At 42.5% G+C, this 18,863-nt stretch overlaps 1 protein-coding gene across 1 annotated transcript in view; it reads right to left on the bottom strand.

Annotated features, from left to right (window-relative positions):
- Positions 1–18,863, bottom strand: part of LOC126333611 (sulfite oxidase, mitochondrial-like) — a 123,382-nt gene that overhangs the window by 3,050 nt on the left and 101,469 nt on the right. The window contains exons 4-7 of the mRNA XM_049996753.1: positions 16,281–16,361; positions 3,064–3,221; positions 2,879–2,971; positions 1,971–2,163 (exon numbers count right to left, since the gene is read on the bottom strand). Coding sequence (XP_049852710.1) covers positions 1,971–2,163; positions 2,879–2,971; positions 3,064–3,221; positions 16,281–16,361 — 525 coding nt within the window. The remainder of the gene's footprint in view (positions 1–1,970; positions 2,164–2,878; positions 2,972–3,063; positions 3,222–16,280; positions 16,362–18,863) is intronic.

Consider the following 18,863-nt stretch of genomic DNA (forward strand, 5'->3'; position numbering starts at 1 on the left):
CCTCACAGGCATCACCTGCCACATCAAAGGCATGGTGATCCTTGAAAGCCATCCTGTGATCTGTCAACTTAGCTGCAACAACAGAGCCACATCCCGTGAGGGCATGACAACTGACAAGCTTTTCTAAGTTGCACTGGTGAGAACTCTCCCTGCAATATCTCCTTCATTTCTGTAATCCTCATGGCGTCAACCTGCTATAGTCTCTCTCTTGCATTTGCCTATCCCCTCTCTTGGTCCCACTTCAGTACTACACACACCTTCTATCCTACCAAAGCTTCTGTATAGTCCCTTCTCCTTCTGTACTTCTCTCCTCTCATCTTCTGCATTGCACCTCCCCCTCCCACCCAACCCCCATCCCAGAACAGCCTTCTGATGCTGTACCTGGCAGCCTACTCTCCCCACCGTGTTCCAGCATTCTCCCTCACCCCTGCCCTACCCTGCTATTCCCGGCTTCCTCCCCCTATTCCATATCCCCATTAACCACTCCAACTAGATTTTGCTCACCTCAAGTGCAGTCACAGTCAGGCCTTAGCACCTGGTGATGACAGTTATCACTGATTCTGATGAAGAATTTAGTCCTCTATGTGGCGAGTAGCAAATTAAATCTCATGTCAAACTCCAAATCATTGGAAGTTATAGCATTATGATTTAAGGAAAATCAGTGATGGTCTGTGTATATGTTAGGCAGAGTGTTAGAAGAAAACTAGTTTCCTGTTTTACTATTGGCTCCATATTATCGCAAACTAAATTTGGTTGAATTGATTTAGACTGTAATTAAACAAAATATTTTGTCAAAGAAACATCTGTAAGTCTTTTATTGGAACCAATGAAGCAAAATGTACAAACTTTAACAATTTATAACAGTTCTTGCTTGTTTTGTCACTTACCTAGTGTTTTTCTCAATCACAGTAGTGTTTCTTTCTCTTCTCCAAGAAAGGTCTTAGCATTAACATGAGATAATTTGTTGAAGCATGGAAAATCGAAACCCAGATGTGATTCAAACTCTGTTCAAATTGAATACAAGTCCAGTGTGCCAACTAAAACACCATTCCTTTAGCTAGAGCTGGGCATAAACTACAGTGATTTCTTATCTTCCACATCTACCATCTATACACTGGGTGGATGGCATTGTCATGTGTTTCTAGAATCCTCACTCAAAAGTGGTTCATAAAATTTTGTAAGTAGGCTTTCATATTATAGTTTGTATCTTATCCTCAGGCATCAGCCAGTTCCATTTTTCCAGTAACTCTGTGGCCCTCTCCCATGGTTCAGACAAACCAGTGATCACTCATGCTTCCATTCTTGGTATGCATTCAGTACCCCTTGTTCCCTGATAGCCTGCCAATGACCTAGTCTGCCACCTGCTTTACCTACAACTAACCCTATGTGATCATTCCATTTCAAATCCCTATAAACTATTGCACCCACGTATTTGTACGAGTTGATTGATTCAAGTTGTGACTCATTGATATTGTAGTCAAAGGATACTAATTTTCTTGTTTTGTGAGGTGCACAATTTTACACTTAAAGCATGTTGCCCATCTTTGGACCACTTTAAAATATTATCAAGATCCGACTGAATATTAGTGAGCTTTTTTTATATATCAGTTCATTATCGAGAACTGCACAATCTGCAAAAAATCTGAGGTATCTGTTAGCAGCATGCAAGATCATTAATATACAACGTCAAGAGCAAGAGTCCCAACACACTTCCCTGGGACATAGATGAAGCTACATTTACATCTGTCAATGACACCCCCCCCTTTTTTCCTTACAGTAATATGCTCTCTTCCTACCAAGAAATCCTTTATCTACTCACAAATTTTACTTGATATCCCATATGATCATAATTTCAATTTACCTCTGATGTATGAGATAAATAATAAGTAAGTTATCATAACTTCTTTTCAAATACATAAAAAGAAAGAAAAGTAGGCATACATCATGTATATTGGATTATGATACATCACCTAGCCATTTTACTTGACGACCAGCAGGTATACCAGGCATCAAAACTCTGATGGGAAATCCATTTTCCTTTGTAAGAGGCTCTCCATTCAATTCATAAGCCAAGATTATGTCACTTTTCGGATCCATGGCTTTCTCAAAAGAGATTATAGTACCATAGTGCATACCTGGTACAGCAAGATCCAATCCTTCAAACTGAAATTTACATACTTAATGTATACTACATATGTGAAACATTAAAAATGTTTAAACATTGGGAAACTGGGAACAGAATAACAATAACAATATGAAGTACGGTACAGTGTTACTCACGACATAGCAGAGGCATTGAGTGATAGGTAGGCAAATTTAAAGGTAGACTGTTGATTATTATCAGCCCCCAAACAAAGCACTTAATCAGGAAAAGAGGCACTGTGGCCCAGAGATGACAGAGGCTATTTGTGTATCTGAGGTGTGTATGTATGGATGTGAGAGTGTTTCTTCTTCTGAATATATCCAACAATCTACTTTTAAATGTCCCTGTTTCCCACTAAAAACCTCCCATGTGTCATGAGTGGCAGTCTACCATAATTCATATTATTAAAAATGTATAATAATATTAATTTCATAAACATGTAATTATTTTTCAGTTCTTACATTGGAAGATTATGCAGTGTTAGTTACTGCAGTAAACAAAGATGTTCAGCATATACTTAGACAATTAGCTGTTACTAAGCTATAGGAAGAGAGATCTCTCAAAGACTCTAAAACAAGAATATTTATGTCAGTCTCACAGGACTTTACAATAAATGAAAGTTGGCTACCTGTGGTGTTAATATGGCAGCATTTTCAAAATGAAAGTGAAAGTTTATCATCTTCAACAAATGAACAAAATACAAGAGTTTAATTTTATGCAATTCTAATTTCCCACCTGAATGTTTTGCACTCCTGTATGGCCCTGATCATACCCTGCAGCCTTCAAAACATCTATTAGTCTTGCTCCAGACCACTGATTTTCTTTGACCTTTAATGGAAAAAAGTTTGTTTTGTTATTTCCAAATCTTTATTATTTTCTTGTCTTGACATCATCATCTGTAGCTACTTTGCTTGAGTTACCTCAGTTACTCCACTTTTACAGTTTCCTGAACACTTCAATACAGTAGTCACTGTATGTCTAGGAAAATCATTTTTCAGTGTGTTCAGTCGAATTTTGAGAGATGTGTCATTAAGACCATCAATCTCAAGGGCATAAGATACTGGATCCACATCTGGAACTGAAAAAGAAAATTAGAAATAGTATTCAGTTCTTAATAAATACACCAGTAAAAGAATAATGGGATAACTTACATTTACAACAATCTGTTTGTTTCATGATACAGAAAAAACTTCAAAGTAAATCAGGTGTTCATTTGTTATAAAATATTAATAAATTACAACTATATCATTAGGGCATTGCAATATGTTTCATTACTTCACTATTTGGTTGAACATGCATAAGGAATATTTAAAAAATAAAAATTTTGCATTCATCTCAACAGCGAGTAGTTCACCTTCTGTAATGTTCACACATGCATTGACAGTGCACTGACGCATGTTGTCAAGCATTGTTGGTGGATCACGATAGCAAATATCTGTCAACTTTCCCCACAGAAAGATATCCGGGGACACCAGATCCAGTGAACATGTGGGCCATGGTATGGTGCTTCGACGAGCAAGCCACCTGTCATGAAATATGCTATTCAATACCACTTCAACCGCACAAGAGCTATGTGCCAGACATCCATCATGCTGGAAGTACATCACCATTCTGTCATGCAGTGAAACATCTTGTATTAACATCAGTAGAACAATACATAGGAAATTAGCATACACTGCACCATTTAGATTGCCATCGATAAAATGGGGGCCAATTATCCTTTCTCCTATAATGCCGCACCATACATTAACCTGCCAAGGTCGGTGATGTTCCACTTGTTGCAGCCATTGTGGATTTTCCATTGCCCAACAGTGCATATTATGCTAGTTTATGCTACAGCTGTTGGTGAATGACACTTCGTCACTAAATAGAATGCGTGCAAAAAATCTGTCATCATCCTGTAATTTCTCTTGTGCCCAGTGGCAGAACTGTACACGACATTCAAAGTCATCACCATGCAATTTCTGGTGCATAGAAATATGGTATGGATGCAATTGATGGTGATGTAGCATTCTCAACACCAGCGTTTTTGAGATTTCAGTTTCTCGCACAATTTGTCTGCTACTGATGTGAGGATTAACCACGACAGCAGCAAGAACATCTACTTGGTCATCATCATTTGTTGCAGGTCATGTTTGATGTTTCACATGTGGCTGAACACTTCCTGTTTCCTTACATAACATAACTATCCGGCAAATGGTCTGGACACTTGGATGATGTCGTCCAGGATACCGAGCAGCGTACATAGCACATGCCCGTTGGGCATTTTGATCACAATAGCCATACATCAACATGATATTAACCTTTTCTGCAAATGGTAAATGGTCCATTTTAACACAGATAATGTATCACGAAGCAAATACCATCCAAACTGGCGGAATGTTACGTGATGCCACGTACTTATACATTTGTGACTATTATAGTGCCATCTATCACAAAGCGAAAAAAGTGGTCCAACTAAAACATTAATATTTCTTTATGTTCTACATGAACATGTAATAAAAAATGAGGGTTCCTATTTTAAAAAATGCAGTTGATATCCGTTTGACCTATGGCAGCGCCATCTGGTTTCCCCCTTCAAGCTAGATAAGTTTTGTTCTTTGCAGTTTTTTTCATTTGATACTTATTTCGTAAGATATTTGGCTAAACAAAGATTCCAAGACTTACCAAGCGGGAAAGCGCGCGCGCGCGTGCGCGCGCACACACACACACACACACACACACACACACACACACACACACACACACACACACACATCCGCACATACACAGACACAAGCAGACATATTTATACAGAGGCAAAGAAGTTGTTGAAAGACAGGTGAGGTATGAGCAGCGGCAACTTGAAATTAGCGGAGGTTGAGGCCTGGCGGATATCGAGAAGAGAGGATCATGAAATCCTCCCCACTCCACCAAGAGTGTCTTTCCGCTGTCCACCTAACCTTCGTAACCTCTTGGTTCATCCCTATGAAATCCCCAAACCACCTTCCCTACCCTCTGGCTCCTACCCTTGCAACCGCCCCCGGTGTAAAACCTGTCCTATGCACCCTCCCACCACCACCTACTCCAGTCCTGCAACCCGGAAGGTGCACACGATCAAAGGGAAAGCCACGTGTGAAAGCACCCACGTGATTTACCAACTGACCTGCCTGCACTGTGACGCTTTCTATGTGGGAATGACCAGCAACAAATTGTCCATTCACATGAATGGACACAGGCAGACAGTGTTTGTTGGTAATGAGGATCACCCTGTGGCTAAACATGCCTTGGTGCACGGCCAGCACATCTTGGCACAGTGTTACACCGTCCCGAGTTATCTGGATACTTCCCACCAACACCAACCTATCCGAACTCCGGAAATGGGAACTCGCCCTTCAGTATATCCTCTCTTCTCGATATCCGCCAGGCCTCAACCTCCACTAATTTCAAGTTGCCGCCGCTCATACCTCACCTGTCTTTCAACAACTTCTTTGCCTCTGTACTTCCGCCTCGACTGACATCTCTGCCCTTACTCTTTGCCTTTAAATATGTCTGCTTGTGTCTGTGTGTGTGTGTGTGTGTGTGTGTGTGTGTGTGTGTGTGTGTGTGTGCCTGTGTGCGCGTGTGCGCGCGCGTGTACACCTGTCCTTTTTTTTCCCCCTAATGGAAGTCTTTCCGCTCCCGGGATTGGAATGACTCCTTACCCTCTCCCTTAAAACCAACATCCTTTCGACTTTCCCTTTCCTTCCTGAAGAAGCAACCATCGGTTGTGAAAGCTAGTAATTCTGTGTGTGTGTTTGTGTGTTTTGTTCATTGTGCCTGTCTGCCAGCGCTTTTCCCGCTTGGTAAGTCTTGGAATCTTTGTTTTTAATATATTTTTCCCATGTGGAAGTTTCTTTCTACTTTATATATACAGGAAAGAGGGAAGGAGAGGGAAAGACGAAAGGATGTGGGTTTTAAGGGAGAGGGTAAGGAGTCATTCCAATCCCGGGAGCGGAAAGACTTCCCTTAGGGGGAGAAAAGGACAGGTGTACACTCGCACACACACACACACATATCCAACCGCACATACACAGACACCTTTGTCTTATTCTGAGCAAATGAACCACAAGGCAATTCTGAGACTGCTTATATAGCCTCATTTCCATCCAGACTGGACAACAAAATGGATTTTTTTTTGTATGTCCATCCCTTTTACAGGATGTCTTGGGGATGACAGCTGTTTACTATTATGAGAAAGTGAATTGACTACAGCCGTCCTTGTGATTTTATGTATTTTATCGCTACCAGTTTCGGCACTTCAGTGTGCCATCTTCAGGTTATAGTTGATGCTGAATAGGTTTACACGATCCCTATATATACTGCATCAATGGTCAACATGACTGATCATGCAAACCATCTGAAAACTTTGGTGTCAGCACTCCAACCAGTTTTCTGTGTAATCAGTTATGTTGATCATTGATGCGGTATGTATAGGGATCATGTAAACCTCTTCAGCATCAACTATAGCCTGAAGATGGCGCACTGACACCCCAAAAGTGGTTGCTACAAAATAAATAAAATCACAAGGATAGCTGTAGGCATTTTATTTTCTCCCGACAAACTGGAATGGTTCCTACTAAAATGAGACCGCACCTTTCTGTTCTCAAATTGCTCCCACTCTGCACATTAAATTATTAATAGCTTGTCCAGTTGAGATTGTATGACTTCTGTAAATTTCCTGCTGTAAATATATGCTTGAAGAACATTTCACTTTACGTTTACTTTCATATCTTATTAATTATAACTGCTACAAGTTTTTCATTGGAACCTTGTGTGGGCTCTACCCTCCAAACTGTTTCTTCTGTTATTGCTGTATCTTTGTAAAATCCATTAAATGTGCTGTAATTTGGTACATCATCAGTACTTCTTATGTAGGATATGATGCAGTTTTTTCAATGCTCTGGCTTGTATCTAGGTATAGGATAATCCACTATGTTTTCCTGCATTTTAGTTCAAAATTAATATTTCTTTAAAAATATCAAAAAGTATTCAAGATAATTGTAGCAAACCATTTACTTCATATTTTATATCAGAATGCATGTATTCTCAAAATTACAGCTTTGTACATCTTTTCCTTGCTGACTGTGAAATTATGTAAAAAAGCACTGTACATGAATTTTGTTCAGTCTTAGTATTTCTTACATCTACATCACTGTACACTATTATATGAACAAATTATAAAATTCTAACAATATTTAATTTTTGTGTTATGCTTTACTGCAACTCTTGGCCTGCCACAATATATAATGAAGGCTTGCTCAGCCTGACCTTGAAGTGGGATAAGCATAGTAAGGCAAGTGCTTTTCTCCCACTGACTCACCATTGTTGCTATATGAGACAGCAAAAGCATTTACTTCCCCACAACTATTCTCATTAAAGTGATTTATGGATGAGTAAAACCACTACTACTACTACTACTACTACTACTACTAATAATAATAATAATAATAATAATAATAATAATAATAATAATAATCCTCCCCCCATGAACCATGGACCTTGCCGCTGGTGGGGAGGCTTGTGTGCTGCAGCGATACAGACAGCCGTACCGTAGGTGCAACCACAACGGAGGGGTATCTGTTGAGAGGCCAGACAAAACTGTGGTTCCTGAAGAGGGGCAGCAGCCTTTTCAGTAGTTGCAGGGGCAACAGTCTGGATGATTGACTGATCTGGCCTTGTAACAATAACCAAAACGGCCTTGCTGTGCTGGTACTGCGAACGGCTGAAAGCAAGGGGAAACTACGGCCGTAATCTTTCCTGAGGGCATGCAGCTTTACTGTATGACTAAATGATGATGGCGTCCTCTGGGGTAAAATATTCTGGAGGTAAAATAGTCCCCCATTCAGATCTCCGGACGGGGACTACTCAAGAGGATGTCGTTATCAGGAGAAAGAAAACTGGCGTTTTACAGATCGGAGTGTGGAATGTGAGATCCCTTAATCGCGCAAGTAGGCTAGAAAATTTAAAATGGGAAATGGATAGGTTAAAGTTAGATATAGTGGGAATTAGTGAAGTGCGGTGGCAGGAGGAACAAGACTTTTGGTCAGGTGACTACAGGGTTATAAACACAAAATCAAATAGGGGTAATGCAGGAGTAAGTTTAATAATGAACAGGAAAATAGGAATGCGGGTAAGCTACTACAAACAGCATAGTGAACGCATTATTGTAGCCAAGATAGATACGAAGCCCACACCTACTACAGTAGTACAAGTTTATATGCCATCTAGTTCTGCAGATGATGAAGAAATTGAAGAAATGTATGATGAAATAAAAGAAATTATTCAGATAGTGAAGGGTGACGAAAATTTAATAGTCATGGGTGACTGGAATTTGGTAGCAGGAAAAGGGAGAGAAGGAAACGTAGTAGGTGCATATGGACTGGGCAAAGAAATGAAAGGGGAAGCCGCCTGGTAGAATTTTGCACAGAGCACAACTTAATCATAGCTAACACTTGGTTCAAGAACCATAAAAGAAGGCTGTATACATGGAAGAAGCCTGGAGATACTGACAGGATTCAGATAGATTATATAATGGCAAGACAGGGATTTAGGAACCAGGTTTTAAATTCTAAACCCAGTTCTAAGCAAAGAAGGGAAAGCAGAAAGGTGGAGGGAGTATATAGAGGGTCTATACAAGGGCGATGTACTTGAGGACAATATTATGGAAATGGAAGAGGATGTAGATGAAGATGAAATGGGAGATACAATACTGCGTGAAGAGTTTGACAGAGCACTGAAAGACCTGAGTCGAAACAAGGCCCCCGGAGTAGACAACATTCCATTGGAACTACTGACGGCCTTGGGAGAGCCAGTCCTGACAAAACTCTACCATCTGGTGAGCAAGATGTATGAGACAGGCGAAATACCCTCAGACTTCAAGAAGAATATAATAATTCCAATCCCAAAGAAAACAGGTGTTGACAGATGTGAAAATTACCGAACTATCAGTTTAATAACTCACAGCTACAAAATACTAACGCGAATTCTTTACAGACGAATGGAAAAACTAGTAGAAGCCGAACTTGGGGAAGATCAGTTTGGATTCCGTAGAAATGTTGGAACACATGAGGCAATACTGTCCCTACGACTTATCTTAGAAGCTAGATTAAGGAAGGGCAAACCTACGTTTCTAGCATTTGTAGACTTAGAGAAAGCTTTTGACAATGTTGATTGGAATACGCTCTTTCGAATTCTGAAGGTAGCAGGGGTAAAATAAAGGGAGCGAAAGGCTATTTACAATTTGTACAGAAACCAGATGGCAGTTATAAGAGTCGAGTGACATGAAAGGGAAGCAGTGGTTGGGAAGGGAGTGAGACAGGGTTGCAGTCTCTCCCCGATGTTATTCAATCTGTATATTGAGCAAGCAGTGAAGGAAACAAAAGCAAAACGGTGTAGGTATTAAAATCCATGGAGAAGAAATAAAAATGTTGAGGTTCGCCGATGACATCGTCAGAGACAGCAAAGAGCTTGGAAGAGCAAGTGAACGGAATGGATGGTGCCTTGAAAGGAGGATATAAGATGAACATCAACAAAAGCAAAACGAGGATAATGGAATGTAGTCGAATTAAGTCGGGTGATGCTGAGGGAATTAGAATAGGAAATGAGACAAATAAAGTAGTAAAGGAGTTTAGCTATTTGGGGAGCAAAATAACTGATGATGGTCGAAGTAGAGAGGATATAAAATGTAGACTGGCAATGGCAAGGAAAGTGAAGAGAAATTTGTTAACATTGAGTATAGATTTAAGTGTCAGGAAGTCATTTCTGAAAGTATTTGTATGGAGTGTAGCCATGTATGGAAGTGAAACATGGACGATTATAGTTTGGAGAAGAAGAGAATATAAGTTTTTGAAATGTGGTGCTACAGAAGAATGCTGAAGATTAGATGGGTAGATCACATAACTAGTGAGGAAGTATTGAATAGGATTGGGGAGAAGAGAAGTTTGTGGCACAACTTAACAAGAAGAAGGGATCGGTTGGTTGGACATGTTCTGAGGCATCAAGGGATCACCGATTTAGTATTGGAGGGCAGTGTGGAGGGTAAAAATCGTAGAGGGAGACCAAGAGATGAATACACTAAGCAGATTCAGAAGGATGTAGGTTGCAGTAGGTACTGGGAGATGAAGAAGCTTGCACAGGATAGAGTAGCATGGAGAGCTGCATCAAACCAGTCTCAGGACTGAAGACCACAACAACAACAACAATAATAATAATAATAATAAGTGTTTAGTAGAGACATAGATATCAATATCCAAATGGAATGCTAGAGATGGTAAATACCATATATCTATGCTTTATTAACAGTTGGAGACACATACAAGACACATGCACACACAACACAAGTCTAGAGCCGAGTGAGTCAGAGGCTGCTGCTACTGCAAAGCTACAGTGCTGTTCAAAGAACTTTCTCACTGGAACACACAATCTTTGCTAGATGTCCACAGAGCCCCCCAGGAGTGTGGAGTACAAGGTGAATGGAATTCTGCCACTACCCAAGTGTGTTCCCACACTGTCATACCTGCCTGCATATGCAGAGGCACAGAGTGACCATTTCTCATTGCAATAAGAAGTTGGAGGAAGCATGGCCAGTAGCAATCAAGAGATGTGATGCTGCGTAACATGAGGTGGTAACTGATCAGATCATCCAAAATTAGGGTGGCAAGTGGTGGAGGCTGAGGTGAGGGGTCAGTGGGGCTGATGCAGTGGAGGTGTCTCGCCTAGATGATGGAAGTTGTGGCTAGGTGTGTGTCTTTTAGCAGCCATGACTGTGAGAAACCTGTCTGCAGTAAGTGTGGAAGTGATAGAGCCTAGATCGATGTCCAGTGAGGGGCAATATTGTCTACATTTATATGTCAGTATATTAAAAACAAAGATTCCAAGACTTACCAAGCGGGAAAGCGCCGGCAGACAGGCACATGAACAAAACACACAAACACACACACAGAATTACTAGCTTTCGCAACCGATGGTTGCTTCTTCAGGAAGGAGAGGGAAAGACGAAAGGATGTGGGTTTTAAGGGAGAGGGTAAGGAGTCATTCCAATCCCGGGAGTGGAAAGACTTCCCTTAGGGGAAAAAAAGGACAGGTGTACACTCGCACACACATACACACACATATATCCATCCGCACATACACAGACACAAGCAGACATATTTAAAGGCAAAGAGTAAGGGCAGAGATCTCTGGGGAACTCTGACAACCATGCCTCCATCCTTGCTACCTTCCCTGTTTTCCTTTCCCTGTTGCTTCATAACCTGGGTTGTGAGTAACTAAATCCACTTTCCCTTCTTCCCTTTCTTTCCCCTCTCTCCTCCCTGATGAAGGAACATTTATTCCGAAAGCTAGGAACTTAAATTTTCGGTTGTTTTTTGTGTTTCTATCGGCTGTACTGAGCTGAGGTAAGTACTGGCCAGCCCCTCTATCTCTTTGTTAGTAACTGTATCAACCATCTCGACCGTGCACAATGGACGGCTACAAGACCACACTGATTGTCAGTGCAGCATCGTATGTCCCACATTACTCCCACTGATATCATTAAACTTATGTATTTTAGTTCATCACTCTCTCTGTGCCACTCTCCTGTATCTTCACATGTTATTTCCCACATTTACATATCTTTTCTTTGATCTCATTGTGACTTCACGCCAATTTTATCGAGTTTTTGCCGTTTGCTATCATCAACTCCCTCAGATTTCATCTTCTTTCCCCCTAATCCATCTGTTTCATCCTTCTCGTGGTTTTTCCCATGTATTTGGGTTTATTTTTCCAAAATTTTTTGGACGTAATTTTACGTTATTTAGGTAATTTTTCACCTTTCTTCCACCAATACAGGCCCTTGCTACTTTCATCTGTGGCAGTACAGAAAAGTTTCCTTATTCCTGGCCAGAACCCAGTCCCACATACTGTTACTGCATTGTTGATCGGCTCATGGATTCCTCTAAAATGGCCTTACCATCAAATTACCCATCTCTGGTTGTGACCCCTTCTTCCACAATGAGCTCCACATGTTAAGATCCCACCAATCCTTAGAACTCACCAACATAGTCCTGCAAAACCATATCAGCCAAGCCCAAACCTACTTGCAGTACTTTCTCTCCATCTGCAAAATTCTCCTGCTACGCAATCCCAAATTCCTGGAACCCATAACACATACTGAAACTCTTGCCCTCCACGAACTAAAGCAACATGCACAATGCCACCTCGAAAATCTCTGCACCCTGCTCACTTTCTACTCCTGCCTTGGAGTGCCACTGTCCACCACCTCTACAACAACCTCCAAAACTCCTCCTCATCCCCTCACAGTTGACAAACCCTGTCTCACAGAACTATTTCATTTACTGTACCCTCCCAAACTCCCTCTCACCACTGTACAGAATCCAGATTCTAAACAGACCCAAAACACTATCATGAATCTTTCCTCCAGAAGTCTTATCCCCACAGAAATATCAGTTCTTTCCAAAGACCTCACATTTTGCCCCACTCCTAAATTTAATCACATAGGACTTGTTGAAGACTTTCTCTCATTCTCCCAGTCGCAACAGTGGAAACACTTTTTGCCACCAGCCCTACCAATCACCCTCAACCAAAGACCAATGTTGAGCCCTAACTCAGTTCACTCCTCCATCCAACCATGATCCACCCCCACTGCCCCCAAGTCACTCCCTGTTAACTTTCCAGAATATCTTCACCTCCAACCTTGCCTCACCATCATTCCCCAAATCCCTCAACATGCAAACTAACCTTACATCCACAGAAAGAACCACAATTCACCATTTATAAACTGATCCCAACCTTGTAATCTTAGCTGCAGAAAAAGGCTCTACCATTGTGGTTTTGAACTGCAAGGTTTTCCTGGCAGAATGACTCCTCCCGATGTCAGATACATCCACCTACAAACCTTGCCACAATAACTCCATTCCAGATATCAAGCACGATCTCCAATCACTCTTCAAATCCTTAGGCCCATCCCAGAGCCTCACTCCAGAGTTCATCTTTCTGCTTACCCATAACACTCCCCACACTCCTACCTTCTACATGCTTCCTAAATTCCTTAAAGCCAACCACCAAGGATGCCCCATTGTGGCCAGTTATTGTGCCCCCACAGAGATAATCTATGCTGTCGTAGACCAACACCTTCAACCTATTACCTGGAACATACCCTCCTATATAAAAAGATACCAACCATTTCCTCTGCCAACCCTCCACAGCTCCTGTCCCTTTATCATACGCATCACTTCTGAGGCCATCTCCCTTTCCACTAAAATCTCTAATGCCTATGGCCTTACTGCTATTGAACACTACTTCTCAATCGACGGATTCCAAACCCACTACCTCCTTCCTAGTTGCCATGACCAAATAAATCCTCACCCGCAATTACTTCTCCTTTGAAGGCGTTACATACAAACAAATCCAGGGTATGGCTATGGGCACCCGCATGGCACCGTCCCATACCAACTTATTTATGGGCCATCTAGTGGATCCTTCCTATACACCCAGAACCCTAAACCCCTCACCTGGTTTATATTCATTGATGACATCTTTGCAAACTGGATAAAGGGTGAGGGGACAGTCCTCCACAACCTCAACAACTTCTCCCCAATTTGCTTCAAGTGTTCCTACTTAACTGAACCAGCCACCTGCCTAGATGTTGACGTCCACTTCAAATTTGACTACATCAGTACCTCTGTCCCATGGTTTTTGCATCTGCAGTGACAAGTGGTTCCTCTTTAAATATAGCAAGCATCTCACTGAAACCTTCAGAGACCGTAATTATCCTCCCTATCTTGTACAAGAACTAATTTACCGTGCCTTATTTTTCCAGTCTCCCAACACCTCTCGAAGTCCCACTGTCCAGGCACAGAGGAACATTCCCCTAGTAACTCATTACCACCCAGGACTGGGGCAACTGCATTACATTCTCCACCAGTGTTTCGACAACTTCTCATCATGCCCTGAAATGAAAAATATCCTGCCCACCCCTCCCACAATGGTATTCTGCGACAATATACTCATCCAACCCTACGCAACCCCTGCTCCTGGACTCTTACCTCATGGTCATACCTCTGTAATAGACCTGTATGCAAGACCTGTCGCATACATCCTCCCACCACCACCTACTCCAGTCCAGTCACAAACATTACCTATCACATCAAAGGCACGGCTACCTGTGAAACCAGTCATGTGATCTGCAAGCTAAGCTGCAACCACTGTGCTGCACTGTACGTCAGCATGACGAACAAGCTGTCTGTGCGTATGGATGGCCACTGACAAACTGTGACCAAGAAACAAGTGGACCACCCAGTTGCTGAGCACTCTGCCAAACAAGATGTCCTTCATTTCAATGACTGCTTCACACCCTGTGCCATATGGATTGTTCCCACCAACACCAACTTTTCTAAACTGTGCAGGTGTAAACTTTCCCTGCAATATATCCTATGTTCCCGTAACCCTCCTGCCCTCAATCTTCATTGGTCATTGTCCTCACCCATCTTCCAGCCTCCCTCTTCCAATTCCAGCACTATACAGCCCTCATCCCACCATCACACCCACACTTTTTACTTCTCTCCTTTTCCGCTACGCCACTCCCTCCCCACCTCTCCACTGTCCTCCATCTAACCTCCTGAGTGCACATAACTGCCCTACCCTCTCTCTACCTCGTCCCCGTGTGCTCCCCAACAGCACTGCATTGTCCGCCACTGCTACCCTACCATCCCTCTCCCTCCTTGCTCCAGCCTCCTCCTTACCCCCACCCAGTCACAAGTCCCATTGTGCACCAGAACTGCTGCTTGTGTGTGTGTGTGTGTGTGTGTGTGTGTGTGTGTGTGTATGTGTGTGTGTGTGTGTGTGTGAGATCTATTTTTGACGAAGGCCTTACAGGCTGAAAGCTTCATGTGAAATACTGAGATATCATATGTCAAACAATTCAACAATACTGTCATTAATTTCCCTGAATGCAGATCAATCACAGACAAGAAGAGAATAAGAAGACTGGCCATTGTGAAGAATGCTGAAGTCGTTCAGGTGAGGAATGTGATGCTGCATTTGCTCTCAAAAAGTTTGTAGAGATTATTGTCCCATCCCAGGTTTGTTATGGCAGTGCTATATGAAAGTTAAAATTTTTTGTGTATCATGTTTGTAGTGTGCTGGAATTGAAGGTGTCTGCATCTAGTGTACTGTATGCTGTTTTGGTAATTTGTTGGCATCCTCAGAATCACAGAACTGGATGTGTTTCTTCACTGACGAGCCATGGTTTTGGCTTCTATGTATGTGAATACTCAAAACGTAACAATTAAATCAACCAAAAATCCAATCTCTATCATGAAAACTGACAGAAAATTGGAATGTGGTGTGCTGTATTGTGTCTTCAAATAGTGAGCCCTATTTTCTTGGATACTACAGTGGATAGTTGTGTAGCAAGGCATCATTACACAATTTATTTCATTTCTTCAGGCTGATGTGCATGAATTTTCAGTTACCCTATATAAAGTAATATAGAAGTGATTATCAGTTTGACTAAAGTAGTGCTAACCATACTTTGTTGTTGTATAAAGTGCAGAAGTAGCAACTAGTGTCTGTTACTGCCTGTTAATGTATAACTTGTCTTGTTCCACATTCCTGAAGCTTCTTCTTCATGGCGGGACTTACATAACACAATGTGTTAATTAATTAATTAAAGTGTCAGCTGCAAGTGAGTGGTTATCCTTCCTCATTTTTGTTTATGGTTACCACCAAGGGGTTTTCATTATAATATTTTTGTCAACAAGATCACTAACATACATTTTGATACTTAAATAATAAGATGTGTTCTATTGGCCCTGAATTTTCACATTCCCACAAAATTTTAGTCTCTATTTCTTTGAGTAATTCACTGGAGTCTGACATTAAATTTAATCAACTCCTTCAGCCAAAAGAATATTTTTGCCTCATATATACAAGAAGTATTAAAGAAGGTAATGTATCAGATTTTAAAATATTTTGCAAGGCTTTCGGCACAGTTTAACCAAATGCAGTTTATTACCATGTATTTCAATGCTCAGTCAAATTAAGAAGTGAATGCTAATCATACATAGATACTAAAATAGTTGTGTGTGAGAATACTCTCAGCACTTCCTGTACTTACTGTTATTCTTTTTGGAGGATGATTTTGGCTTTTCATTTATTTGAGAAGCTGCACCAGTTTCTTCACAGTTTTCCAAAGTACCTGGACAAAGAAATACATCCTGCAAAGTGGCTGTACTGTACATGCAGAGGGAATATTTCCCATGCAATGTTGTGAAATACTATTGAATAGTTTTTTAATTATACCATTCAAATGACAACAAAAATTAACTACATAATGCACACAACTGCAACAGACATCACCATTCACTTTAAAGATGAAAGCAAATCAAGGAACATGCACATATGTAAATGTTTGAATATGATGCTTTTGAGAGGTAAAAACTGATCAATTATTTCTCAAAATTTGCCATTGGGAGGACAATTCAGTCTTTACTCCAACTATGAACAGAAAGTGCCTTCTGGTGCAGTATTATATTCTGAAGGAAAGACACTATCAGCTAGATGAAAATCAGCTCTTCAGCAATTATAAAAACAGAAATTGCTGCAGAAAGACTGACATTAACCATGTTCCCTCCTCTCACCCACTGACTAATACAGCTGTCACTTCCAAACAGCTCAGATGGATGCCCATTTTGTCTCACAGTATCATCCAGGCCCTGAATGCCCCAACACATTACTCCATCAAGAGTCAAGCACTGGAAGGACATCCTCTCTTTGTGACTTCCTCCTCCTATCACCACTGTTGCTTTCTGTCACTCTCCTAACCTCGATAACATCCTAATTAAACATATGAGATTCCTAAACCATTACCCCTACCATAGATTCTTACAGCTGCCACAATCCACCCTGTAAAATCTGCACCGTGTACGCTCCAACTACCACCTACTCCAATCCCAGCAATAGTACATGTATTAACACAATTCACGTTGTCCATCGCACGTCACATAGTGTACACCGGGAACTGTCGGCTAGGCATGTCCGATGTAAAACTGACTGGGCACGGCCCGTGCTGCCTGAGTTGTTGTTGTTCTGCCGGCAGAGGGCACGGATGAATTCTCGCATGCCCTCTGGTGGACGGGACTTTACTTGCAGCAACTACTGTCAGTGCTGATGCGCGCTTCCCGCAATCTTTCTGGTGGCTACTGCACTCCTCCTCCTTCGGGGGGGTGAAGCCACTGTGATCCACTGCGTCGGAAGGTGGAGTGTCGTGCAGTAGTGATGATCTACACGTCCATTGGAATGCTGGAGTCGGGGGGATCTGCCAAACCCCAAGCCAGAACCTTTGAATACAGTTGGAAGTGACCCACACGAAGAGGCCTCCATCATCCCACCACTGGAGCCCGGAACAAAATGGGCTACAAGCTGTCAAACTCCTGATCCCGTTCCACCGTGGGAGGGGCAAGACCCAGTGGCGGGGACGATGGGGAAGGCACGACCACAGGTGAACCAGCCTCCTGAGAAACCGGGCCTGCGAGGGGGGCCGGCTCTCACCGGGACATCTCTAACGATGGCGATGCCGGTGCTGGAGCTACTGGAGGCCGCCAAGGCTGAGAACCATCGCAGTGTGGTGGAGTCACAGGTGGGAGAGGTGGTATCCCCAGAGAAAACAACACGGGTGCCAGCAATGGGAAAGCTGGTGCCCAGCAATGGGAAAGCTGGTGCCTGAGGGGTCGGAGGGTCTGTGCCCAAACGTGGACGTAGCTGATTTTGGTGACGACGTACCTCCTGGTCCCCCGCCTGTAAGGTATAGAGCCGGCAGCCAATGTGGCGCAGGATCACTGCTGGTATCCAATGTGGATTGCGATCAAACCCACGTGCCCAGACGGAAAAACCCGGTGGAAAGCCGGGTACCCCATTTTGCAGAGACTTGTGAGGACCAGGCCGGAGGAGGTGCAGCACCGTCCTAGGTTGGCGCCCACGGAGGAGCTCTGTGGGGCTGCATTCTCCCATTGGTGTGGTCCAGTATGCCATCAGGAAAAACATAAACACCTTCTCCACAGGAAATTTGTGCACATACTTTTTCATGTGCGTCTTAAATGTGTGCACCATGCACTCGGCTTCCCCATTCGATTGTGGATGAAAGGAGAGAGAGCAAATGTGCTCAATACCAAAGCACCCAAAAAAATCCTGGAAGGTCTGCGAAATAAACTGAGGTCCATTGTCCGATACCAGGGCGACTAGCAGACCTTCCACAGAAAAGATTTTTGTGAGTGCCTGGATTGTAACTTCTGAAGTGGTTGAGGAGCAGCAAACCACATATGGGAATCAGGAATAAGCATCAATGACAATTAGCCAAAAGCCATTGAGAAACGCGCCCGCAAAATCTATGTGAACACGTTCCCATGCCTGGGTTGCAGGCGGCCATGAAGAGAATGCTGACCTGGGAGACGCCTGTTGGCTCAGACACTGGGAACAGGCGGCCACCAAGTGCTCAATTTTCCTGTCAATACCGGGCCAGTACACATGTCTGCAAGCCAAGGTTTTAGTACAGGAAACACTCCAGTGCCTCTCATGTAATAATGTGAGGACCTCCCTTTGGAACAACCACGCGAGGAGCTGTATCATCGGCAGCCAGAAGGAGAACTCCTTCCAAGACTGAGAGGTGGTCTCATAGAACAAAATAATTATGAAGAGGGTCCCA

The sequence above is a fragment of the Schistocerca gregaria genome, chromosome 1 (assembly GCF_023897955.1).
Source record: "Schistocerca gregaria isolate iqSchGreg1 chromosome 1, iqSchGreg1.2, whole genome shotgun sequence".
Classification (NCBI taxonomy): domain Eukaryota; kingdom Metazoa; phylum Arthropoda; class Insecta; order Orthoptera; family Acrididae; genus Schistocerca; species Schistocerca gregaria.